General features: G+C 42.8%; 3 protein-coding genes across 3 annotated transcripts; all 3 read right to left on the reverse strand.

The window, feature by feature from the left end:
• Nucleotides 1-16,038: 16,038 nt before the first annotated feature.
• On the reverse strand, nt 16,039-17,422 carry LOC117144404 (chymotrypsin-like protease CTRL-1). The gene is made up of 4 exons (XM_033309539.1): nt 17,209-17,422; nt 17,107-17,152; nt 16,868-17,043; nt 16,039-16,810 (listed from the first exon to the last, which is right to left on the reverse strand). The coding sequence occupies exons 1-4, from the start codon at nt 17,420-17,422 to the stop codon at nt 16,407-16,409; spliced, it is 840 nt and encodes a 279-aa protein (XP_033165430.1). The 3' UTR covers nt 16,039-16,406.
• An 847-nt stretch (nt 17,423-18,269) lies between these two features.
• Nucleotides 18,270-19,141, reverse strand: LOC117145689 (mast cell protease 1A-like). The gene is made up of 4 exons (XM_033311430.1): nt 18,951-19,141; nt 18,849-18,894; nt 18,641-18,786; nt 18,270-18,580 (listed from the first exon to the last, which is right to left on the reverse strand). The coding sequence occupies exons 1-4, from the start codon at nt 19,009-19,011 to the stop codon at nt 18,270-18,272; spliced, it is 564 nt and encodes a 187-aa protein (XP_033167321.1). The 5' UTR covers nt 19,012-19,141.
• A 288-nt stretch (nt 19,142-19,429) lies between these two features.
• Nucleotides 19,430-20,462, reverse strand: LOC117145360 (chymotrypsin-like protease CTRL-1). The gene is made up of 4 exons (XM_033310983.1): nt 20,230-20,462; nt 20,131-20,176; nt 19,902-20,071; nt 19,430-19,836 (listed from the first exon to the last, which is right to left on the reverse strand). The coding sequence occupies exons 1-4, from the start codon at nt 20,450-20,452 to the stop codon at nt 19,430-19,432; spliced, it is 846 nt and encodes a 281-aa protein (XP_033166874.1). The 5' UTR covers nt 20,453-20,462.
• Nucleotides 20,463-27,735: the final 7,273 nt, after the last annotated feature.

Here is a 27,735-nt window from a genome sequence, read left to right on the forward strand (position 1 = left end):
AGTTGCAAGCATTTGACCCAGGCCAGCGTTAATTGATTTAATTGCAAAGAAAAGCAATACGAGTGCATCACGCCCCCGTCGCCATCCTAATGCGATAACAAACAAAACGAAAAGTTCGACAAACAAAAGATGGGGGGTGACCTGTGTTGGAAAAGCGTTGGCTGCTAGTATCAGGGAAATATTAAAAATTAACAACAAAAAATAATTTCCCATAAATTCTCGTTAACGTGGCCCTCCCATCCCATCCCCCTCTATCACTTCACGCTGCCTAATTAAAAGCAAACACATCTAGTGTCTGATGATCCCCAGGAGGCTGGGAGTGCGAGGATGAGCAGCCAGGCCACTGATAAGCGAGAGAGATGGCTATAAGTTCGGGGAAAGAGAGGGCAGATCCAGACTCGTTCGGCGCTTCATACAATTTGTCTCATAATCAAATATCATTTGTTAATGTCTAGCCCTGTGAAAGAGAGGACCACGGCGAGATCTGCGGGCGGCTGTCGAAAAGGGAATTTGTTAAATTTATGCACTGGGAAAAATATTATAAATATATATATAAATAATATATATAATTAATAACACAAAAAGTGAAAACCAATCTACATAAAACTAGGAAAATTATATCGGTAAAGATAGATGCCCATATGCCCAACTAAACCATTTCTTTTCACACAATTTCTTTAAGTATCTTAGTTAGAATTTCGCATTTATAACCATTTCTCTCTGTGTAACAGAGGGTGGCGTAACTTGATATGTATTTTAAATGTATGCGCGTAAACATTGATAGCATATTGATGACCAACTGATGATGATTATGCTGCGGTTGAGGATGTCCAAAGGCCTGGATGATGCAACCGCCTCTGTCCACAGATAAGATGCAGCTGGAAGTGGCATCCACTCGGCGAGGATCTCGCATCGATGAAAACAAATGAAATGCAAACGCCCTTAATTAAATTTCCCTTCGTTTCTGCTTTCCTTCTTCCGTTCGCTCAGGTTGCCCCCATATTATTTTCCCCCCCTTTTGATACCGTGAAATTTCCTGGCCACACGAAGATCATCACGAAGCCCGAAGAAACGAGCGAAACTGGCGTTTTTAATGTCTCAATTTGCCTGCATTCGTTGAGGGGGAATCGCGGTGGAGAAGGGGCCCAATGTCTTCATCAAAACCACGATGCACAGCGAAACGCGTTAAATGAGCGATCGTTAAAAGGAATTGCGAATCGCGAATCGCGACTCGCTTGGCTTGAGTTCACTTTGAGTCTTGTCTTCGGAGGCGAGCTCCCTTCTTTTGCATCGCCAGCCCCGGGGCAAAAACGGTTACGTACCCCTCTGATAGGCGGTACTTGCAGCACAGTGGTTTAAGATCATGGAAAAAGGATTTCAATATGTTTGGAAAAAAGCTTTCATGTAGCCAGCATTGTTATTGTAAGACAAGATTTGTTCAAGGAAATGTAACAGGCAACATAATCTCCTCTTTCAGGTTACTTCATGGGATAGAAGAAAACAAAATCTCTTGATAGATTTCTATAATTCATTAGCTTTGCAATTTATGCATGCTTTCATTGCACCTGCAACCACTAACCACTGTACTTCAACGAGCTGCAGCGAAATTGTTTGCGTTGTGCAACAACAACAACCGCTCCACGCAGCAGAAACACCGGCATCAAAAGCCCCCACACAGCACACGACGTCACGACAAAGCACTAGCAGAAAGAGAAAGACACAGTGGGCTAAAAGAGATAGATGGATTGCCCAAGAAGTGAAGGCAACAGAACCTTGCACTCATCGTTCGTCACACTCGCTGAGAGTTTTTTGGCCCTTCAGTTTGGCATTACCCTTTAAAGTTAAGGGGTAACAATCATAAACTAAGAAAAATAATAGAAAAACTGCATATCTGAGAATTTTTAAAAATTTTGGATCTGAAAAAGCTATTCAACGATGCTGATTAGAAAATATTATAAGCTTTAGATTGTAAAATTATTATAACGAGATCATAACTCGCTAAAGTATCAGGAATATTAATACATTGATAAGCTATTACTGAATAGTTTGTAATGGATCCCCACATTATAGTGCCACATTTTGAATATATCTTTAAATTATTTGATTCCTATTTGTCCTTGGAAAGGGTATACATGTGAGCTTTTTCCAAACGAAGTAAATTTATTTCTTGCTCTTTTTTGGATGCTAGTGGAAGTGATGCCGTTGTCGCTGGCTGCTTGCCGCTGATCTTATCGGCAATTTGTCATGCAAAAATTTACTGCCGCTCCAAGTCGCGTTTGCCAGGGGAAGGGGGAGCGGGTGTGGCGGTGTGCCTCCTAAGGGCGGGGGGTGGTAGGTACTGCCCCCGTTTGTTTATAATAAAAGTTGCTTGTGCGGCTCATGCGGCAGTGTTTTATAATTTTTTGTTTCGGTTCCCTTTTTTTTCCGTTTTTTGGGGGGCGGCTTCAAAGCGTTTGTACAGGATGTGCGTTGGTTTTTTTAGTGTCTCCCCGAGCTCCAAGCCCCCCACCACCCGCTGCCCTTGTGCGCCGCCTGATCAACTCATACAAAATGTGTCGATTAATGCGCTCCAGATGCTCTGACAGACACTCGCACAAAAACGAGAGGAGTGCGGCCGGAATGCGCCTTTGATTTGTTGGGGCTCCGCAATCCAGTGGTGGATGAGGGGAGTTGGGGGTATGGCCATTCACGGACTTGGAGGGCGGATGGGGGGTAGGCACTGGGCTGACACTGATGAATGTCAGTCGTTTGTCAAAACGCACTGGAAAAGTGCGTCGAGTTTTTGCCGCTCCAAGGAGAATAAGGAGGCACATTTTGAAAGCGAAATGAAAGCAGTAACAACAAGTGAGAAAGAAATGGTTGGGGATTTTGGCTACCAGATACCCTTTATGCATTAGTTACTTTAAGAAATTGTAAGTATTTAGGGAACATTTGCTTTACTCCACATATGAATATGTTTGCAAATAATTATACAAATATTACTTGATTGCTTTTAATTTAATTCATAAATTTGTTCATAAAACATGTTGATGAAAGTAAAAATTTAAAATAATTTTAACAACAATGAACATTTACTGCTTGTGTAATATTTGTGTTCAGTATACCCCTATTTCTGAAAGTACCCTGCATAGAACCTAAATGAAAAGCAATGAATGAATGAGTGAGTGAGAGAGGCAGTGAGTGATAGGGAAGGAGTACTTGAAGGAGGGGAACTGCAACTTGGGATTTGAACGCTTTCCCCCCATCGTAACTTCTGAAGGGAGCGTTTCCCCATTTGGGGCTGAACTTGGGCTTCCTGAATCCGTACGTGTGTGTCAATGGATGACGCCACTCCTGGACACCTTGAATGGGCTGCTCCATGTGTGTGGCCCCCAGAGCCAAACAATGGTGCTCAATGCTCCTCATAAACGTGTCTCGGTGACGGGTTTAATTGCTGCCACCAGGACTGAAGGCGCCATGAAAAGTCAGACAGGTCACCGGAAAGTAGGAATCTAGCCAGCAATATTTCTGCCCAAAGTTAATCCATGCAGAATTAAGCCATGACTGGATAGACCATCGGAATCTCTTCCATCTGGTGGCCAGAAGCACTCGAAAAATCCCAGACTTCGACTACCTGCCTTCTGTTAAAAACCACATATTAGAAACAAATTATTACATTAAGCCTATTGATAAATCAATCCGGAAAAACCGTACTGTGCATGAGAAAACCCCCTAGGAACGCTAAAGCACTTGAACATTTTCCTTTTCAAGATCGCTGGCCAAGTGGAAAATGTGAGCCAAACAAAAGGATTCGAGAGCAGAACAGTTGTTGAAATAAAATACGAAATGAAATATTTTTCACCAAACATTTGGTGGGTCTCCCGTCCAAAAAGGTATATAGTCATTAAGATAACAATCTGAACGACAGAGACATGAAAACTAGAACAGAAATTGTCATCAGCAAAAGGGAAAACAAAACAAAAATTAAAAGGACAACATGTGTTGCAAGGATCCCAAAATAAAACGGTGGAGGGGCAAGGACAACAGTTGGTCTGATGAGCAATTAAGATTAAAAAAGAAACGAATGAAAATTCCGAGTTGTTAAAAATTAAATAAGAAAAATATTATTTTATATCCGCATTGGGAAAACCGCAACAATGGGACGAAAAACCCAACCGAAATCCGCACAATTTTCGCAGTGCCCCATTGAGTAGTGAGTGTTGCAGGTAGCCGGCAACAGTGGCCAGTTACCTGTGGCGATTTTTGGCAGAAATATGCACTGGCTACGGTTTGATAGATGATTGAGTGAGTTTCCCGGAGAAGAAAGTACAGTTAGAACATTGTGGAAGGGACGCAATTAGGCATGCCACATGGAACTAATGCATTTTCGCAACCGCAGAAATCAATTTTCAGCGCAGCCAGGGAGCAGCACTTAAGATAAGGTCTTCAACGCTTCCCTCGGACAAGGTGGGATCTTTTCAGGGAGGTCCCCCGAGAGGAAAAGCGCTGACAGCCGTCGAACATGGCACACTGGATGCTGGATTGATGGCTGTCACGGGGAATTGACATAACAAATGTCACCCCGGGCGATCGAGGTGCTCTCTTCGTGGTTTCCTGTTTTGTTTGTCCAGAATTCTTTGTCAACGCTCTCGAAAATTAAATAACAAAAAGCAGAAATATTTTAGAAAATACAAAATAAGAATTGTTTTACAGTTCATATCGTGGACCGCTGGGGTGGTTTCCCCAGAAACATGTGTTTACTTCTCCGGAACTCAATGAGCTCTGGATGTTGTGTGTTTTCTTTCGATTTGTGTAACAAATTACTGAAAGCAACAGATTTTTAATGTAAATATAATTGTATAATTATATAATCTGTAGCAGATGTGAAATCCGACAATGGGGGCTTATTCAGCAAAAAGGGGGGATCATTTTTAGGGAGTTTGTTGCATTAGTTTGGGGATTCTAGATGACAGGGATTAATTTTGGTAGGTGTGTGCTGTGTCGAAAGGAATAAAAGTGTCACTTTAGGAATGTCAAAGGATAAAAATGTCTGACGCAAATATTCTTAAAACCAACTGAGAAAACACAAACACAAGAGTGTGGGAAACACAAACAATTATTTTTATTGTGCTGTAAAGCTTATAAACATTTGTAACTAATTGGATTTAAATTGGGTAAAATAAAGAAGAATGCGTCTCGAATCCTGCCAGACTGCGCTACACAAAATAACACCAATAAACCCGGAGTTATACTGCTGCTCCAAACCCAAATAAATCCCATACATATTCAAGTGATCATGAATCGCAGCTGCAAGGCAGCCAAATCACATGGACACGCCCCCACCAAAACCCAACTCTCATTCGTGTGCTAATCACGAGAAATTCAATCGAAAAATACGTATATATATATCGCATATAGGGATCATAGCCGAGAAATCACGCGCCTCGCAGGAAGCCTTTGTCCAAAGTCAGAAATTGGAGTGGAATGGATTGAAGTGGAGTGCTTAGCACCCCTGCGGTTAGGGCATCCTCATCTTTGGGCCTCATCCCCAGCCTCAACCTCGGCGATCTGACGATCCGAATTAATTTCGAAACACTTCAAAGCAGGCACGACGCCAGCCAGCCAGCCAGACTCTCGGATGGAAATAAATTAATTAAATATGCCCAGACCTGCTCCGACTGCGGAATCGGAATCATCGGGCTCCCCGGAGGCAGAGTTTCGATCCTCGTCCTCAGAGGCTGTCAAGAGTCCCGACTGCGGACATTGTTTGTGTCAAATTTTCAAATTTAGTTGTTAAACCCGAAAAACAAGACAAGCAGCCAGCCCAGCGCCCAAAACCAGCCAAACCAGGCAAAAGTTGGGAACCAAACAAAAAAAAAGGGAAGATACGAAAAACAAAAGGCGTCGGATCACATCACTCACTCTATCCGACTTCCAGTCCCTGGTAATTATGGGTTATGCAATGGCAAAAAAAAAAGAAAAACACAAGGAAAATCGGAATACCAACTCAAGTCGCTCCGTCTCAAGGGGAGAATTTCCAGTAAAAGGTCCCATTGAGTTCGGGGCTACACAGAAATTTAGACATTAGACACTTATTGGCAACAGGGGCAGGACCCCTCCGAATGTCCGAAAATTGCTGTTAGCAGGTAGCCAGGAGCTGCCGATCAGCTCTGGCCACTGGAACAGCTTCTCCTGCCCACTGGCTTCCCAGTTTCCTTTTTGCATCTCTTGTGGATAACCTGTCATTAGCTCTGGGCGGGTTTTTGGGCAAATGGAGCATCGAACAACGAGCACCTCGGCACCTTCCTCAGTTTCCCTGCCACTGCCCCGCTGCGTGTTGCATTGAAATTGAGACGTTGCAGGATGCACTTGATGGTCAGCAGGGAACGGTTACTCTGGATGAAGTCCACGGGGGCACAACGGGATATGCACATCGGTTATCGGTGGCTTACAATCAGATTTGGACCAGACTGTTCAGTTTCCTATTGGTGCGTTCCAGCACGTGCAATTTCGGGCTGAGACTGATTGATGAATGACTGACTCTTGGGGAAATTTCAAGTGATTTTGCAAAATTTAAGCAGCTGCTCTTCATTTCTGGTCTAATTTATGATTCCATTCATTTATCCCTTTTATGACCATAACCAGGAACGATTATTTTAAAGATTTTTTTAGATATTAACATTTCATTATCATTAATTTGTGATCACTTTTTAATGGTAATTTCAACGCTTTGCTGTGCAATTTAAGGAATTCCATCTGCCCATCGCGACATTACCCATTATGATCAGAGCAAACCAATTATGATTTGACAGTGCCCCGCTGCTCTTCAGTGCGAACGTGTTTTGGTGGATGGAGCTGGAGTCTCTGGTGCTTCCACTCCACTCGCCAACTGCATCCATTGTTGGCCTCAATGGAGGCAAATTGTCAAAGCCTCAGAAGAATCGAGGAGTGAATCGGCGGCTGGTGAAGCACGGAAAGAATATTCAAAGTATCTGCAAGTATTTTGCATGACATTCCCGTTAAAAGGCAGACATCAAACTGAATGGGCCTCAATGCGGAGGATGGGATGCAGTAGCTGCAACACGCGTCTCCAAGTCATCCACGGAATATGGCGATGATGAGCACCATGATGATGATGATGATGGCTTGGGTGCCTGGCCCTGGCGTTTTACGGCTGCAGCTAATAATGCAATTTGCTGTTGGGCTCTTGGCTGCTCCTCGAAAAAGTCGCATCATTTGACAAGACATTTATGCGGCACTTGTGGCACTGCCATTGCACTTGCTAAATTAGGCGCAACTGGCGGAGTGGCAGCTCCTTGTGACAATTATTCAGCTATGGGCTGCCATTTGATTTGATATGTGCCCCATATGGTTTGACAAGTTGCTGCAGTAATTGTGTCATTTGTGGTCTGTTGGTGGCGGAAACTAGAAAGATATTGCATTTCACACACGCACAGTTATCGAGGGGACCGCGGGGACAATCCGCAATTTCGATTGAATTAAGCAATCAGGAAACCAAAGCCAGGACCCACCGCCGAATCTAATTAAGCCCCATTGAATTTAATTTTTCAATTTGGTAGGCCAACAATTATAAAGTATCCTTTCATAACCGATCGGTGCACCAATAAATATTTTACACGAGAATAATTGTATGCATATTTAATATGGGTTGTGGCAAAAGTTGTTTGTAATCCTACACTAATTTCACATTTAAGTGGCCCAATTCGATGAGATGATTGAATAAACAGGGCATTCAATTAATTTACACAGTTTGCCAATTACCAATTGGTTTTAAGCCACCTTGAATAGTCGAGGAAACATAGTTAATCTCATAAGACTGGCAAGTGTTTCTGTGTAAGTTTCTGTGTTACATTTAGGCCAAATATAATTTCACATTTGATTGCATTAATTTGGCCAGATTCTGTTTCATTGGTTTTCAGCCCGAAATTCTTTTTTGGCCGAAGTCCCTGGTCCAATTAATTTTGTTTATGCGCTTCATTTGATCCCCTCGAGATGAGGCTTCATTTTTGGACAAATATATTTATTTCGGATACATAAATTTATGCATATTTATGAAGCAAAATTTATTTTATGTCCATTTCGAATGCAAACAAATAACAGAACACAACTGCCAGCAAGCTCTCCAAGCTAATTCCCCAAATCCCCGAATTAATAAACCAGAGTACTCGGAGTCCCCCAACAACATGTAGGGTGCAAAAAAAAGTAACTTCAACCGGGGGACAGCACGCGAACGCTGGAAAATGGAAAATAAGAGAATAAGCAAGGAAAAACTTGACAGCCCCAGCAATTTACATGTCGAAAGAGACAGGCATATGCCGAGCGAGAAAAGCAACCGATTATTAGATAGAGATTCATCTAGGTAATACTGCCGGCTGAGAGAGTTCCGCAGACGGAGCCAGAAATTAGTTTGTGTAAACAAACATGTCAACATCCACATTTATCACCGACAGAACGAGGGCCCTTCCTCCCCCTCAGCTCACCTGTCCTGAGTCTGTGCACTGAGAGAAATAGTGGTTGCCACGAAACTGGCAGGAATAGGAAGTCCTCAAGCCCCAAGATACCATTTCTTTAGGATCTGCTATATGGTAGAATTTTCATAGTTGGTAATTAATTATCCCAGTGTAGCAAGATGCCGCAGACTGCTACACAGACCTTAGAATTCCTGGAAACCGCACCGAACTCAAGTCTGTCTTATTGTTTTTATTTTTATGGCGCAATGTCAACACTGAATTTTTATTTCCCAGCCAAGTCGGAGTAGCGCAGATGGAGTTCAGATCCGGGGACGTGGAAAGGGGCGGTAGCTTACCTGTGGACCTGTCACGAGGCTCGGCTGTCCTAAACAAAGACATTATTGATGCCCAGATGACTCCGAGTTGATAACAGAGAGCTCAGCGTACTTGGAGGCAGTCACTCAATGATCAGATAAGTAAGATGGCTGGACTCTCTGCAGACGAGGGAGTCTGTGATCTTCGAGAGACACACGCGATGGGGACTCTGGGGCTCGGGACTTGCTCTCCATAATTTATAGAAGGTAGTCAGGTGAAGTCGGGGTCCAACATCGATTTCCCCCCCTGACAATTACTTTTTGAGCTGCCAGTCAGGCGACTTGTTGACATCTACTCCTTGCATGCGAGGGTCTGCCTGGAATCTCCTTGGGATCTCTCCTTGGGATCTCCGCGGATCGATTCGTGTTTGTTTGCTTTGTTTGGTTGTCACTTCGGGGGGCCTTTCTGGGGGTAATTGGATATTGTAAACAAGTTGTAGTAGTAGCCGGTGCCAATGGGATGCATTTTCCCGGCTTATACTTATTTATGAGTGCGATGCTGGGGTGTAGATATGAATAATGACCGAAGGGAAAGCCATAGATCGACGGGTAAGAAAACATGGAAGACGACGATTCCATGAAGGGATCTATTTAAAAATATATACAACACGACATTCCATCAGTGCTTCGTAACTATAACCAGACCGAAAGGTGAATAATTCTTGGGATAATTTCAGATACCCTCACGTTTGAACCCTAAAACACACTATCTTATTCTACATGTCAATCTATTCCATCAAACACCTAAGCCTATCCCCACAAATGATTTTATTAGACCCACTTCCTGTCTGATCGAGGCGCCGAAAAATAATTCAAATATTGACCACAAAAATCCTCTGAACAGAGGTTACAAAATAAAAACGTACAAATAAAATAAACAAAGGAGGAACCACTGACATTGCTACCGATCGATCGTCTTGGGTAATCCCATCCAGAGCTCAGCTGAGATCGGTGAGCAATGGACTGCAGATAAGAAACGTTCCCAAAACCCGAAACCAAACCGATTCAGCTCTCCATTCAGGCGAAATTGTCAACGATATAAACGATCGCATGTGTGCGGAGGTAAATATTCAAGTAGGACGATTACCGAACAAAAAAGGGACAACAAAAGGAATTTATGACTTGTGTCACTTTCAGCGCCATCAACCCGTAACTCAGACGCCGCCGGACAACAACAACCCACGAGAATTCCACGTATGCGCGCCTGGAAATTAAGATACAAACATGCCCAAGGAGCCTCCGCCAGGAAGATCGCATCTAGCCAACGATCGCTCAAGCGTTCCTCGCTGGTCCTCGAGCCTCCATGCCTTTCCCATTCCCATTCTCGTTCCGAATCCCAATTCCTGGTTCCCATCCCTCCCGATTCCGATCCCGCCACCATTATCCGCCTGTCGTCAGCCAGGAAGATAAGTGCGTGGCGATAAGCCAGACGGACGACAAACGACATCAATGCGTTGGGTTGCGCCTCTGCCAGTGACTTTGGAGATGCACTGGAAAAAATATACACAAGTTATGTATATCTGAAGCAAAGATAATACAGAGCAGTAAGAAACAACTTGAAATTATCGGATAAGAAGACAGCTCCCATTAAAAATACTCTTTTATAATTTAAAAATGTCACCTTTTGCTATTTAAACATGGTTTATATTATTTCTTTTTTTCCCAGTGTCGAATGATCTCCAGGCTTGTTCTGAGCTCGAGCTTAGGATCGGAGACTCTGCCACGGGAGTCAGTGGCGGAGCAGCTGGCAAAGCAGAGGCGGGTCTCCCCATCTACTGGCCATTCAAGGAGTTTGCACAATTGAGCACTTGAAGGTTCGTCCACGAGAAAGGGGCGTTGTTTGTAAAAGGGATTCCCGGTAGAGAGGAAAACGTGTGGGCTGGTCAAGGTAAACACAGCAGTTAAGAGGTTGCGATAATTCAGGCAGGTGCTGGTTCGGCTTTGGAAGTACTCCAAAGATGGATCGTGAAAAAAGAAGCCATCCAAGACGGTTATCACATACGAAGGTATGTAATATTAAGTATATCAATAGTATATCCTTAAGTGAGATTAATCAAGCGCAGGAAACATTGGATCCCCCTTAAGCGCCAACCATGATTGTCGTGCCATTCTATCATCAGGCCATTTAGCGCGATAAGAAAATATGCTAAAGGATTCTTAATTACTCTCAAGTGGCAGTGGTAACCAAAGCCAGACACACTTATTGTCGGCACACACACTTATGTATGTAAAATCGTTTAAGGAGATTGGAACCATTACAGGCCGGCACTTTAATGAGGGAGTTTGGCTACTAGGATAGATGGTGAAAAGGTAACTTATCGAGAAAACAATTACCATTTACAGGCTAATTGCGATGCTTATCCATGTGCAGCAGCTGAATGAGATAGTGGAAAGGGCCTGCGATACACATCCCGCAATCAATATAAGCCCCAAATTGTCATCGAGAGTTTACATAGCATTTCTGCACTTCGAATCCCTCGGCCGGAATTCCCCAATCGAAATCAACAATTTATTCATTTAATGCCGGGCATTCGCTGCTCATTTGCCATGATTATTTGCATAAACTGGCCCCCAGACTATCCATTTGATAAATATTCAATTAGGCATAGGCCGGCCGAGTGCAATTCAAAATGTGGCAATATAATTTTTATAATTTTCCACTAAACTGAATTTGGGCATTTTACTCATTACACATTGCACAAATGCAGCAGAGATTGAAATTACAAATTAATCGACTGGGATTTGCAATGCAAAAATGGTTGAATTTGTAATCTCAACAGTGCTTTTATTCCACAATAATAATGAGTCCTTTTTTGTGGCGTCACCTGGACTTCGGGTCTTCAAACGGCCCGACTTTTGAGAAGACGCTAATTAAGTTCCAGCTTTGTAGGCTTTGTTGGCACTTCCCGTCGTTAATTTGGCTGAATCTGAACATTTTATTGGCCATCGAAATGCAATTAAAGGCCATAAAAGGAGCCTTAAATAAAATTATGTCTATGGCCAACACATGCTACTTCCATGGCTCGTTGGCTGTTGCATCTTTAAGGCGGCGCCAAGTTCTTTGATTTCTAACACCTTTTCCCATTTTGTTGCTTTGAATCAGAATCCATTGCCTTCTGTTCTGAAGTGTGAACATTTGGTGTGAACCAGAGAACTGCAGCCCGCCACTCGCACTCTACGTCCACCCGATAAACACTCGGTACTCTAGGCACCCCGTGTTTTTTGACACCCTACTTGCGGCAACACAAAATACTCGAGTGTTTTACCAACGTGGTGTTATTGTTACGAGTAAAAAAACCACCCGAGGCCTGCTGCGCAATAACCATTTGGGTGAGTGGACGCACAGTCAACGATCGGCCGCACGTCATTTTTTGTATGCGGGCTGCAGTTCTCTGGTCATTTTTTGTACGCCTAAAATTTGTATGGGAGGAAGCGTGACGGGTATAAGAAATGAAGGGTAAAAGGGAATACCCAAGAAAATTTTTGTGCTCATGTCTTTGCTCTTTGATGGACTCAATGGGTGCCACCCGTTTCGAACGGGCTTATTAATTTTTCAAACGTCGCTAGCTGAATACTCTAATGATAAATATTCTTACATAAAGTCTTTTTTGAAATGAATTTTGTGACATTATGTACATAGATTCGGCTATTAGCATTATTACTATTACTATTATTTTTACTATAATTTATATTTAAATAATAATAACGTTAATAATATATAATAATATTTAATAAAATATATATAAGATATAATAATATATATATATATAATAATTAAATTACGTATATATATATATATTAATAATATATAATATAATAAAATATAATATAATATATATAATTATAATAATATATAATAATAAGATGAAGTCTAGAAAGTCTAGAGCCACGCCGAAAGTATAGTGTGTAAACGTATGGAGTGTAAAACGTATGGAGTTACGCATCTTGTCTGTGACTCGACTACCTACGAGACCACTCGAGTATTTTTGGAAACACCCGAGTATTTTTGGAAACACCCATGTGTTTAACGGTAAACCCATAAGTGTTTTTCTCACTCATCCCTTTTTAGGCAGTGTGTGATCGGCACCCGCGACGCAGAGCACCGTATTGATTCGGGTGCGCGCACAACGGGGTGTCTTGTCTGCATGTTCAGATTTATACTGTGTGTTTGTAAGTACCCGCGATGTGCGTGGCGGGTAGCACCCGCACACAAAATTGTAGGGTGTGAGTCGAGTGGTAAAAAAGTGCCACCCTTGCAGTTCTCTGGTGTGAACTTGTAAGAAAACATTTGTTAACAATGTGATTTCAAGCTGGAAATGCCATCGTTTGTTCTATGGATTGTAAGAAAGAGTTTCAGATCGCAAGTGTTGATTGCGATGCGAATTGATTCGTGAATAAGATTTATTACTTTTATAACATTCAAATAGTGAATTGAAACGTTTTCTTAGGAAAACGCGATATACATATATATCCTGCCTATTAATTTACAAGTGCATTCACTTCGCCTCAAGTTTCAATTTACATTTTTATAACCCAAACAGCAATCATAACTCTATGAAACGAAATGATATAGCTGCACATATCTGCTCCGATATACGATTTTACGATTCAAGTTCATGAGCAATTTTAACGATTCCTCTGTCTAATCAAGTAACATGACCAAAAAAATGGACGGGGAAATTGGGTTGGGGAAACCCTTCAAACAAAAGAAACATTTCTTATGCATGTAAGTACTCCAAGTGATTACAAATTTTATGTGCACTCACTTCAGACGATGCTTTACGAGACCCCGGACACTGCTTTTGCATACAAATACGGTTCTAAGTATCCGAAGTATCTGTATCTTCGTACATATAGTGTGGTGTAGTCGAGAACATTTTTAATGACACTTGTCGAGGAATGCGTTTCACTCAAATCGAAAACACAATTTGTGCATTTTTCCTTAAATGATTTCTCCGCTGGGTCACATCTTTATTGGATAATGTATTTATATATTTGGTATATGCGGTTATATAATTTTAATTTCTTTTCATAAGAAAACTGCCCATAAAAGTCGAATGTGGGGGCTATAAAATGGCGAGAGATCAGGCCGTGGCCCTTGTTGTGGCCAAAAGGTGTGAATTTCCTGGGCATTTCACCCAGCTGAAGGAGCAATGGAAAACGAAAACGAAAACTGTAATAAAAACTTTCCGACATTAAATGTTTCATTCTATCCATGGCACTTTATGAGTTGGCAATTTGATTTGTATCATCAGACGTTTTTTATGGGCATATTTTTCTAAAAGGAAATCTCTTCCCTTTCGCCGCGTTTTCCTCATATGCTCCTCAAGCGATGCCAAAATATTAGCTGCTGCCTCTTGAGCAATTTCACGAAACGAATTGTAATCATTGCATTGCATCTAAACAGACGCAAGGCGAAGGATCTTCAGCGGCGGTTACTTCAAAGTCCTCATAGAGATCCACAGATCGCTGGGTTCTTGCCTCCCGGCATGTGGCAAACAGATGAGAACCTCAAGATGAACCTTCACTTGAACCTGCACAGCCTAATGAAGCCATTAGCAGCGCCTTATCGCAGTGCTCAAGGATCCTCGAAACGAAACAAGTCGAAGCACAAAAGGTCCGTCTAAGTATTGTTCTTGCCTTTATTCGAATTCAGCCTGCCCTTTGTTGCGGGGCAACTAATACGCCTAAATTAGATCGAGATCGGGATCGAGGTGCTCGGGGTGCCTGTGTGGCAGCTGTTGTCCAGGATCCTCCTCCGTCGAATCGCCAGTAGGTGTATCCTGCCTGACTCTTGCGGCCAGCCATTAACTTCACTTTCGATGACTTAATTCCTACTCTCATTTTGGCAAACACAAATCATGCTGAATAGCACCTGATGCAGTGCCTCATTGGCAATTATCGGTTGCAAGATGCCCATTTCAAGGGTCCCGAATTATTCGCCCTAAAGCGGAAATGCCAGAAGAACTGTGTGATTTATTTTGTATAGGTATGTCTTCAAAACAGGTTGATTCCTTTTCAAAATGGTTTTAATTTTTAAATTTTTTATTTTATATAATTGATTGCATTTAACTGCATAATACTGGTTAGTTATAGATGGAACGATACTAACAGACTTATAGTTATGATTTAGCTTCCATATGCTTGTCTAACCGCAGACATAAATTACATGGAAAATATTTGCCGCTCTACAAATATTGCGGCACTTAAGCACAAATGCTGGCACCCACCGTCCACCCCTCCCACCACACATCCCCCCTGCAACACCCCCTCTTCCTGCTGCACCACCAATGTCGCAACACTTTCCAGACAATTGCAATAGCGAGTGCAACAAGCGTCGCAAAGTTGCAGCCTCCGCGCCTCCCGCATGTTTTATTACTTCCGCGCACTTTCGCTGCGGCAGAATGTGGCATATAGTATAGTATGTGTGTGGGAAAGTTCTCAGTGCGTTTAGCAGTTGGTTAGCGGAGTACCAGGAGGACGAGGAGTGCGAGGAGGAGTATGAGGAGTTCCAGGCGCGGGTCTACATAGAGGAATAGGAAGTAAGCTTCCTTCATCCTCTGTTGTCTCTGGAGATGTTGCCACATTTTGGCGGTGGCTGCGAATGGTTTCCTGTCGGAAATACGTTGCCACAAGTGTATAAATGCACTGCAAGAAATCAGCCTAGGAATAATAATGTAATATATATACAAATTAAAAGTGGCACAATTAACTATAGTTGTGTTTAATGTTGAAAATCCTTCAAAGGATACCACTTCGAATTACTATAATATTTTTTTTAATATTTCTATTATTTTGTAACCAGTCTGCAATACATATTCTTTAACTTATGGAAAACTCTGCGGAAAAACTTTAAGACAAGTGAATGGGGAGTGCGCTCTGTGTATGGGGACACATGTGGCGCTCAAAAATGAATAAAAAACTTAAGGCTGAAGATGCAGAATCCTTGCCAGGATACACCGCCCAGACCCTGGCAACTGTTCACTTTCGCTGTTTCCCCAGCTCCCCCGTCATTTCCTCGCATCCTGCTGGCTTTTTCATATTTTCCCCTTTTGCCATTAAAGTTTTACCGCGGCATCTGTCACTGGTGCGCAGCTTTAAAGCCTGCTAAATTTTAATTGCCATCGCGAATTTGCAGAGAGCTCCAGAAGGAACAGTCCAGTACATTTGCAAAAAAAAAAAATGGAGCAAATGAAAATCCATTTTTTGTTTTATTTTTTTTTTCCCTTTATTGCCGGCGTCTCTTTTTTACGCCCAGTTGCAGGTTTGTGGCCTCGTTTTGGCCACAGCTCCTCAGCCATATATCAGGAATTAATTAGCGTAATACATTCCCTTGGAAAACTGCTTTTTTATGGCCCACTGATTGTGAAAAGTGTTTTGCTTTTGCCAAAAATGTGGGGACTTGCATTAAGTATGATGCAAATGTAAAACAAGCTTTTGTAGAATGACAATTTCATCGCTGCGATTCAAACTGAAAACACTTACAAACTAACATTGTATTAAATTATTAATGTGATTAAGTAGCTATGAATCATTTCGGAGAATAAGCCTAATGATAGAATGTGACATTCCAGGAAAGTAGTTATTTGTGGTAGTTATGCACTGCGAGGATCCAGTCGACATAGCTCATCACATCCGTGAAAACGCTTACCATCACGCATTGAGTGTTCGTGAAGCTAGCGATTCCCACTTGGACAAAACGTTTCGATTTTCCGTACGGGATCAATGCCCCCACCGGACCGCCGGAATCGCCGTTGCACAGATTGCTCCTCTCGTTACCAGCGCAAAACTGGTTGGCCGTCAGGGATAGTGTGGCGTACCTCCGGCAAACCTCCGGATGTTTGCGAGCCAAGTCGACGGTCCTGAGCTTGGCACTGTCTCCCTCAGACTCCGTCTTGCCCCATCCAGTGCCAGTCAGAGGGTCCAAGGAGTCGATGAAGTTCCTCCATCTGGGATCTAGTACAATGCAGATGGGCCTGATGTTATCTATACAGAATAGAGAATTTTAGTAAAAGGTATATTTTTAGTCTGCGTAGTGCCAACCTGTGTACTGCACTTTCCTGTACAGACGAAGAATTGCTATGTCGTAGGCCATGGTCATTGGATTGTAAAGTCGGTGCCGGAATCCTCTCTCCACCATAGCTTCTATTCTATAGGTGCAGTAACTATCGTGACACATCTCGAGTTCCTCTCTATCATACTCTCCCAGCCGAGCTATTCTACAGAATTAAGATAATGTTCTATAAATTATATTTTTCATAATTTACTAGTTCAAAACTTACAACTCTGTTCTATCAAGGAAGCAATGAGCGGCAGTTAATACCAGTCCTGCAGAAAATTACAAAGATTACAAACTGCTGGTCGAATAGGTGCAACTTACCCACGATTCGTGATCAAAGACCCGCCACAAACGAATCTTCCGTCCGTTGAGTGGAGAAAAGCCATCCAGGGACTCGATGTCAAGCTGGCCACAGTTCCATTCTTGACCCGTGGAACACTGGGACTATGAGCTCGAATCCCACAGGCCATGTCAAGAAATTGAGTCGATCCCAGAAGCGGGAGTAGGAAAAGCGTTAACCCTACCACAACGGCATTCATTTTGCAACTGATTTCTGATTCGTTGGGATTAATAGCCACCACCATGCTTATCAGGCTTCGATTATGGGGAAATTGTTTATTCACTGAAAGCGCGTTTATATGTAAAATTATGGAACTTATCAGGAAGCCAGAGTATTTATTATTTAAAACACAGTTGATTCGGATTTCTCAGAAATCCTTCTGAAGAAATCAGAGTGCTTTTTAACCTTTCAATTTACAATTGATCGCTATTCTGTAATGCAAAATACGTTCGTTACTCGCAGAGTAACAGAATCCTTTTCAAAGATCACCGTTTATACCCTTATATCTAATCACTTTCGCTATATCCCCAGTTTGCCCTATCGTTTACTCTCAGCAAAGGGTACATTGATTTCAGTCAGAATAGATTCTCGACCAGTATCATGAACCGAGCCGATATAGTTTCTTGATTTTAAAGGTAAAGTCTTGAAACTTTCCCACATGTCTTCTACCTCTCGATATATAAATCGGAACGGTATCGGACTTACATATCATATATGTGGATGCTATCGCTTAGTTGTACTTATGATAAAAAGGGGGCTTTGCATTAAGTGATAAGTATTTGCATGATGACAACACAAGTCCATCGGCCTTAAAATGCAAAAGAGAGTACACATATTAAATAGCAAAAAATCGGTTCGAGAAGTGATCGATCAAAGCCATGTTTTACCATATTATTTCTTTTGCATTTATTGGAAAACAATTTTTAATCTGATTCAATTTACAAGAAAGAAGTTATTTGTGGTGGTTATGCACTGCGAGGATCCAGTCGACATAGCTCAGGACATCCGTAAAAACGCTTGCCTCCGCGGATCTGCCATACATGAAGCTAGCGATTCCTGACTTGAATGAAACGTTGCGATTTTCCGAATGGGATCAAACCTCCCACCGGACTGCCGGAATCGCCGTTACCCAGATTGCTTTCCCCGCTGCCCGCGCAGAACTGACTGGTCGTCAGTGGAGTAGTGGCATCAATCTGACAAATCGCCGGCTGTCTGCGTACTAATTCCAGGGTTCTTATTTTGACACTGTCACTCTTAGACTCCATCTTGGCCCATCCTGCGCTAGTCAGTGGGTTCAAGGAGTCGATGCTCTTCCTCCATCTGGTGTCTCGTACAATGCAGATGGGCCTGATCTTATCTGTACAGGATAAAGTGTTGGTAAAAGTGTTGGTATACCTATTGACCAAGTTAAACCAACCTGTGTACTCCACTTTCCTGTCCAGAGCGAGAATGGCAATGTCGTTGGTCAGATTTCTTTGGTTGTAAAGACGGTGCATGTGGCTACTCTGCACCCTAGCCACTACTTGATTATGTGCATCGTCGTAGTCTCCCAGCCGAGCAATTCTACAGGATAAGGATATGAACTATTAACTATATTTTTAATAAGTTATTAGCTTACGACTTACATAGCAGTTTTAGAAAGAATGCAATGAGCAGCAGTTAGAACAAGTCCTGCAAAAATATACTATGATTACAACTGCTGGTCGAATAAGCATAGTTTAACCTACGGTTTGTGATCAGAAATCCGAAACAATTGAATCTTCCGTCACTTGAGTAGAGAAAAGCCATCCAGGGTCTCGAAGTGGAGTTGGCCACAGTTCCATTCTCGCTGTCCGTGTCTATGAATTGCGTCGATCCCAGAAGCGGGAGTAGAAGACAAGTTAAGCGCTACAAAAATTAGATTCATTTTGCTAAAGATTCTTGATCCGTTGTGTCTTTTATATGTCACAAGTCGGACTTATCTGGCCTCGGTTATGGGGAATTTGTATATTCATTGGAACGGGGTTTAAAATAATTTGAGTCTTACTAGGAATCGTATTCACTTATCGGAAAATAAATGTACCATCTAAAGCTTATTTGTTTTTTAATCCTAAAACAAAAAATGGTCTATTTTAAACGCATTAAATATAAAATACGAAATATTTTAACGAATTAATAAAATATTTATTTATTTTTAAAATATATTCCTAATGGTAATTAATATAAATTATGTCCTATGTTCATTCACAACCATATTAATCCATCCGGAGTAGGTGCTCAGATCGGTATAAATACTCGGTGAGCGGCATTCCGAATCCCCGAAGCTTGTTATCCCGTACTGGACGAACCGAAGATCCCCGTAGTAGTTGACTACACCACCAAGTGGTCCGCCCGAGTCCCCCAAGCAAGTGTTGGTCTCCTTGTCTCCGGCACAGATTTGTCCTTGTGTTATCGTGACGTCATACAGTTTGCTGCACACATTCCTATTCATCACTGTGATGGGGGCATCCTGGAGAGCTGGTGGACGCATTTTGTTGTCAGTCAATCCCCAACCGGTGGCCGTGAGCGTCATTCCATCCTCCAGCAAGAGCCTCATCGCCGGGTCCAGGATAATGCAGATAGGCCTGATGTGATCTTGCAATGAAGTGGATTATGTTTTTTATTTCGTAGCTAATTAACGGTTGTGAAATAAAAGCTACCGTTAAATTTCACAGTTCTCGCAAGGCGAATCATGGCGATGTCGTTTAGCATGATCGAAGGTGTGAAGTACTTATGCTTTATGACCATGCTAACAGAGTAGTCCTCAGCTGCGATCTGGCACATGGAACCGGAACTTCGTGTGAGTTCACTTCCTCCCAAACGAACAGTTCTGCAAGAGGAAACAATTCAGTTTCCAAATAAGGAAGGATTCTATCTCGATTTACTTACAAGTTCATAGAGGCTTCAATGCAATGGGCGGCCGTCAGGACAAATTCTGAGTTAAGGAATATTAGTTTGTGTGCTAAAGAGGATGTCAAGTATACTAACGATGGGTTATGAGTGTGCCAGCGCAGAAATAATTAAGCTCGTTGTACAGGTAGGCCATCCAGGGATGGGAAGTAATCTCAGCATCACTGCCTCCGATGATTCTCATTCGGTGAAAGGACGGCGTAGTCCGAATTCCGCAATTTGGCTCCAGAAGTATAGCTTCTCCAAAGCGGCAAAGCCACTGGCATACAAAGATTACGACGAGAACGGCAACTGATTTCATCGCGACTCAAATAAATAAAATGAACTGACGGCTGGGCTAATCGTGCGACTTTATTAATACTTATACTGAATACCAAGGGGAGGTTATCGACAAAGTGAAGTCACTTATATACTTGCATGCTCAAATAACCAGAACACTGAGTCCTTTATTAAAAATATGCTGCTGATGTCGGAAAGTGCGTTGTCAAAAATCGTGGAATTTGATAAACGTATCATATTCTTAGCATAAACATTCATTTAATGTTTATTGAAATGAATTCGAGTGGAAATCTTTTACGAGCTTAATGTAAAGGGATTTCTCTTAACCATATTTGTCAATTTGTGAAGACTGTCCGTTTCCTTTTAGCCAGTTTTCGTCGACATCCAAGTTGGTTGCAGGTGAGATGCCTTAATTAAATTTGCGGCAAATTAAAGGCGCCCTTTGCCTCTTTAACCCGTTTTTGCCCAACCCAGTCGGTCATGACCACGCCCACTAGGGCCAAAAACGTGGCTGTTGACAGGAGACGATGACGATGATGTCCTCGCTTTCAGTCAGGTGCAATGGCTAAGGAGAAGGGGCAGGATGATACTATCGCCATTTTGTTGTCAGCTGCTTCTGGCAGGCGACATCAGCAGAATCTGCTGGGAAAGGACGAAGGCGGCTACAAAATACATGCCAAATTAAACAGTAAATGCATCAGGCCAAAGGAGCTCTCCCCTGGCCAAAAACCAAAAAAGTTGAGGGACCGAAAAGCAAAAAAAAAAAAAGCATTCGACCAACCCAACCGAACCAAGCTAACAAACAAACAAACCAACAAGCCAACAAACAAACATGCGAACGCAGTGTGAAATTTTAATGCACAAAATAGCATGTGTGTTTGAGGCCATTGTTGTTGTTGCTGCTGGCGTTTCCCTTCAGCCGACAGCCAACCAACAAACAGCAACAACACAAATTACTGGCCACGTCAACACACAGAGAAAAAAAGGTTAAAACTGCGGCTGTCAGTCTGCGGCAGCAGCAAAATCAGCTTCAGGCCATGCAAAATACACCAGCAACGAAATAAAGCGGAAAACAACAATAGTTTCGAACAGCAGAATTTTAGATACCCTTTCTTGGCGGGGAAGAGTATGCACGACGATGCAACAAATAAGCTGAAATCTATAAAATATACGTAAATTTCTTTAAGTATCTTAAATATAAATAAATATAAATTATACACTATTTTACTATTTATGAGATCTTAAATCCCAAATCAATATACCCCACAAAAGGGTATGTGAAAGGGTTAAAACTTGGCAATTGCAATTCATTGGCCATGAAGCTTTCCACCTGTCGACAATGCGTTGATTGCTCCCGCTCCTCGAGAGCAACAAAATCGGGCAAGCTGAAGTCCAAGCTGAAGTTTGTGTTGCTTTTGTTATTGCAGTTGCAATTCCCAGACGCTGATTGTTGCCATTTGCCAGCGATCGGAGAACGATAAGTTGGAAAGAGACGAAGACAGAACAACAGACAGAGACGGGGCATCGAAGCTGCCACCAAAGTTCTGCGAAGCGTGGCCATAAACAATGAGTTGGGGACCCTTCTAGTTGGTTTATTGCATTCATTTAGCGCATTCCCAAGAAAAAGTCGCTGCGAGTGTGTGACTGGCCCTTTTTACAATCGCCATAGGATGGTTGTTTAAGCAGTTTAGGCCGTTTTATGGCCCTGCCACACGCCATCTTGGCAAAACTACGGGATGGATTTCCACTTCTGCCGCCATTGTTGGCAATCATTGAGGCGTTAAGCAAAAACATGGAAATTGCATGCTGAAGTCAATCAGCCAAACAAAACATGGTCCAAAGTTGACAAAAGAGGGGGCGCACTACTTAAAATTCTCTGGGAAGTCACAAAGGTTGCGTACGAAGGGCAGAAATGGTGCGGCTTTAGAGGAAATGTGTGTAATTAAATAAAATAAGTTGGCCTAACTATTTTAAAGGGCTTTCAAACAGGCCACGTTCTAAGCAATTCAGCTTAGAAAGATTGAAAAGTACATAGTTAAACGTTTGCTTCTTCAAATTGGTTTGAATATATGAATTTTATTTGAACATTTCTTAAGACCCATAGGCTACTCGTTTGTTTTGATTGCACTCACCTCTGCCAGAGAATTGCCCATTTCTTTGTTCACAGTTTGTTTTCCCGAGTGGAGGAAAACTCATGCATGCCACAAACTGATTATAAACATTATGGACAACGGCTCGGGCCATTTCCTCTTCGAAATGCTGGGAGATTTTCTGAAATTCCTCACAAATGCAGGCGAAGCTTTTTGCCGAGAGGTGTTCGACTCGTTTGTTCTGCAGGTCGATGCATTTTAATGATGTGCCTGGGCCCCGCAAATATAATTTCGTTTTTGCATTTCTGCAACTTTTGCAAACTGCAGACTGTGGACTGCTGACTGCTGACTGCAAATTGATTGCCGGCCAACAAAAGGGCAGAATCTGCAGCAGAGTACTCACGCAACGCATGGCAACAATTGCAGCCGGTTTAATGAGCTCAAAAATGCGCGCAACAATGAAGAGCTGGCCCGGCTCCAAACCAAGGCCAATTCCCCGATGGCCAACCCCACTCGGCATCCCACATCGCCCAGCTAGGCATTCCCACCCCCTTTTCGCCCACTTGAGCCACTGCACTCGTGTAATTAAATGCAATTTTATTGCCACGATCGGCGGGCCATACAAAAAATGGTTGGGTTGTGGGCTCTGACCATAAATGTGAGCCGGCTGGCTGGGCCGCAAAAGTGTTGAAAGTGCTGCTAAGGGCGCTGCAAACTTGATTTATGCAGCACAATGGAGTTCGGCTAACGTGGCTAACACAGCGCCCCCTGGCGGACAATGGCAGCAACTTCCGTCGGCCAAGAAAACAATGAGCGGAGTAATTAATTTCAAAGTAAACAATTTATCAAGTGCGTTCCAAGGGAGGCTTTCAGCAGAAGAGATCACTTCTTTGGGAAAATATTCTAGTGCTTGTTAATGTACTTCCAAATTTAAGTTTCAGTAGTAATTACAACATTATACGTTCACTAGCACTATACTAAAAACATAGTGCCCAAAAAACCGAAAATTAAATGAGTTTTTTAAGGAGTGGTTCATTTTAAATCTAGGTATGCTTTCAATCTGGTTCTGCTGTCACGCACTTTGAAAACTTTTCGAATTAAGCATTACTTTGCCCCGCGCTTCGCTGACCAACACTTACTCGTACTTATAATCGAATTGGGCAAATAAATCCAAACCGGAAAAGCACCCAAAGCCATCAGCATAATCTACTCTAATTAAGATTGCCGAAAAACTCAGTTTGCCAAGCACTCTTCTTTGGGGCAACCAGAAGTGCATTTTGGGCTGCAGCTACGTGCTCATCAGCATAATCAAGTGGGCGTGGGTGTGGGTGGTTGGGAATAAGAAGTGGAAGTAGAACTTAACTGCAATTTGAAAGAGATTACAATTATTTGATTGCACTTGAGGGCTGAGCAGAGCGAACTTAGCCGAGGCCAAAAGCATTTTGCAAGCCATAAATTTTGAATGCCAAATGCCGGAGATAAAGCTTATTGCTTATCGCGATTGAGGAACAATACTTTGGGATACGCCGAATGAATCACAGCCCCAGGAGTTGAATTGACTCGAGTTGAGTCATACGGGTGCAATGAATGGATCCGTTTGTCTCTGGCCGATCTTTTTCGCCATCGCAAACAAACCGATGGAAAGTCTCAGGGCCCTGACAGTCGTTCATAAATTAAGACATCCCACAATAAATAAGCCAAACACTGAATCCCTGGGAGATGCACACGTGTCTGCGGTCGGGGGAGCTCTTCAAAGAGTTTGTCAAGCGGCAAAAGTCTGCGGCTAATTATGCGATATGCGATGCAGGAGTGGGGACTCCCCTCCATCCTTCCCACTCCCACTTCCCGCATGAAGATCTCGCCTCAGACAGCAACTGCAATTGCATTCGCACAAAGGACGGAAAAGAACTGCCAAAAAGCCGAATGACATGTGAAAATATGCAAATATCAAAAGTGAATGAATGGGTCTGGGACCGGTCTGGCCCGCTCTACTTCTGCTGGTCTGGTCTGGTCGGTCCGGGATATAGTATATAGTAGTATATAGTATATAGTTCGGTATGGTTGGGTCCTCTGGTTCAGTTCAGTTCCGTTGGCTCACTCATTAAGCATAATGGACCCGGTCGCAAGACGAGACCCAGCGTCGTCACCCTGCACTTTAATTATGATGTCGAAATTCGCATTAATTGTCACAGAAACGAAGAGTTCCGACTGCAGGCACAGTACGTATTCATGCACTGAGAAAATATGTGTGCTAAAATCAAATACAAATAGCAAGACCCTATGGAGAACTCTTCCTCTATCACAAGTTTAATGTTAGCTAGCTAGTTATGATCAGAGTTGGATTTTCCTTAGATGTAGAGGGTTTCCCACTGAAGTTTTTGCTTTGTTCAGTCGCCTGCATCTTTAGTTAGTTTTTTGCTTAGTGTATTGCTGCACTTTAAAGGAGGCCGTGGCGGAAAAAGTTCCCTAGTTCCCGCCGGCACTTCTGACAGCAGTTTATATAATTTTGACAAGCGTTTAAATGCCTGCCAGACGACCGTCGACAGTTGTCAACTGATATTGTGGGCTGTGCACTGCGACTTGATTTCGCATTCAGATTACGTTGCTGTTAATAAGTGGGGGAATATGGTAGGAGACTGGAGTTGGGGTTAGCCGATGTCGCCATCTCGGTTTTGATGTGCCTTAATGCATTCGGACAGCACGCGATTTAAATTGCCCCGCCAAGGCATTTAATTATTTGCAAATGTAGAATGAGAATCCCTTCAAAGTTGCTGCCGTGTGGTTAAATAGGGGGTCACATAGAAGAAATGGGGAAAGATGATACGGCGTCGGAGCTCAAAGGATATCCAGTTGCGGTAAGGAGAACACAAAGGGGTGGTTTAGCATATATGTGATTTAATAGTAGGTTAAAAGAGGCAAAGGTATAAATCAAAACTATTTCTTAGGACAGGTGAATGTTATTATTAAGTATACGCAGTTATAAAAAAATAAAATACCTTAATAGTTTTTTAGGTAACCATTTTGCAGTTAACCATTATAGTTAACCGATTAACCATCCCAAACTGGAAGAATAATTAAGTAATTGCACTGGGAAATGGCAACGAATTGCCAATCACAGCGGATTCTCTCCTCCTCAGTGGAGAAGGAGTCAGCGCCATCTGCTGGTCAGAAACACAGATTTGATTTATGTTAAGGCTCTTATTAAAATTTCACTTCCCACACCGCTTAACAACTGATTAACAGGCGAAAGCAAGCCAGACGTGCGTGATGCCAAACAAAGGGCGCCACAATGATGGAGCCAGGATTATCCTGGGGATCCCGGACGAAGGACGATAAGGATGCGAAGGCGATCAGCGCGAGTTCCTTTAATTAAAATAGACAAATGGCGCACGATTGGACACTCGATGATGGGTCGGCACCCCCTCGATGGCGCAGCTGTTGCCTAATTTATGAAAAATTCACAAAACGAACTTATCAATCATAATGCTTGAGCTCTCCAACTGGCTACCGGAGAAGGAGAAGTATCTGCCACATTGTTGCCGTCTTTGTGTTCGTTCCGAGTCCTTGCGATTCCTTGGAATTCCGAGCACGTGCCTCGCTGCCGGCCAGGAGGCAAGTGGAGACAAGCTGAGAAAAGCAGCAACGGGTGGCGAATCCACTCCAGCGGCAAAGCTCTCGGCGAGAATTCAATAGAAAAATTGCACAAACCTTTCCGACCATTTGCAGTTTGCAGTTCTCAAACGTAATTGTGGGCGCCCCGTTTCGGTTTGGTTTTTGGGCACCGGCGAACCGGGGGGCTCCGTCATTTGGACCGTGATGAAGATGAAGATAATGCGGCGGATGCTTTACTGTAGCCAATTTGGCTGGCAGCCGCTCAGCGATGACACGCCGTACGTGACCTGCCCGTCAAATGCAAGCGGAGACAAAGTGCAGGAAGCCTTTTGATCAGCTTTAAACTTTTCGGTCAACTCATTTAGGCGGGTTTGACAATTGCGGACAAATATTGATGAAGGCCTTGGAAGTTGAGTGTTCAGGAACAACTGAAATTTGTAATTTTAAAGTAGCTTTATACAAGATATATGTATGCCTTAGTTATGTATTTAAACAAACGGTTGGAAATGTGTTGTTTTTACTTTATTGGAACACATGTCTTTCGCAGCAGACAAGTATTTTCGTATCGAGCTTACTCCACATCAAAGCAAATTACTCCACAGGCAAATCCCACTAATTGTGTGAGTTTGGCAACGACAGCATAATTAGTCACAATCACTAATTTTCAAACAGGAAACCTCACCAAATTCACTTTCCAACGAAATTCGTCCCCCAAAAAGGAACTCAGTGTAAATGCTTTTAGAAAAAATCAAAGACAGCCACGCGACCACAAAAACAACTATTACTCTGCTCATACGCATCATCCCGCTCGACTAGTAATGAAAAATTCCGGGAAATTTCAATTATTCAACATTTTTAACGCCAGGCAAATGAGCAGAGCAGGCTGCCTGCCTGCCCGACTGCCCAAACCGCCGAAGAAGAAGCCAAACTAATTAAACACGCGTCCACCTACAAAACCAAGCCTGCTCCCCAGAAATCATACAAAGTTATATAGTCATCAACTGCACATCAATCATAGGCCGGCAAACTTGGGGCCCACAGTCTGGGGCTCCTTTGTCTTTTCTTTGGGGATGGAGAGGGAGATTGTGGCAGTGCGGTGGAGAAAACTAGCAGAGGGAAAAGCGTGAAAAATTGTCGAGCATGACGCAGTCTCGGAACGCATCCACACATCCATGGGCTGCACTTAGACACATTGCTAAATTTGGAGCAGGAGCGAAGAAAATCCGCATTTGCCATGTGTAGGCATTTTACTGATAATTAGCGAGCGGCCCAACCGCCCTAATTGATAAACGAAGGAGCCAACTTTAGATGGGCATGTTGCAACCCAGTCGTCGTCGGCTACTGCCACGAATTCCCCTACGGGCTCGCTCTACCATAAAAATTATCTTAATGGACAATTTAAGAATCACTCATTGTGAATTATGCGCCGCATTTAGCCGCCGAGTAGTCAAAGTCTGGCCACTTGAGTTGCGGTATCGAAATCTAGCCAATGTCTGCTATGTTGAAAGTTTTCCTTTTGGGAAAGGAAAGGGTATGTTGCGGAGTTTCGGATTAGTATAAGTCATAAAAGAAAATATGAATATAACAATCTATCTATATGCAC

This window comes from Drosophila mauritiana, chromosome 3R, assembly GCF_004382145.1.
Source record: "Drosophila mauritiana strain mau12 chromosome 3R, ASM438214v1, whole genome shotgun sequence".
Classification (NCBI taxonomy): Eukaryota; Metazoa; Arthropoda; class Insecta; order Diptera; family Drosophilidae; genus Drosophila; species Drosophila mauritiana.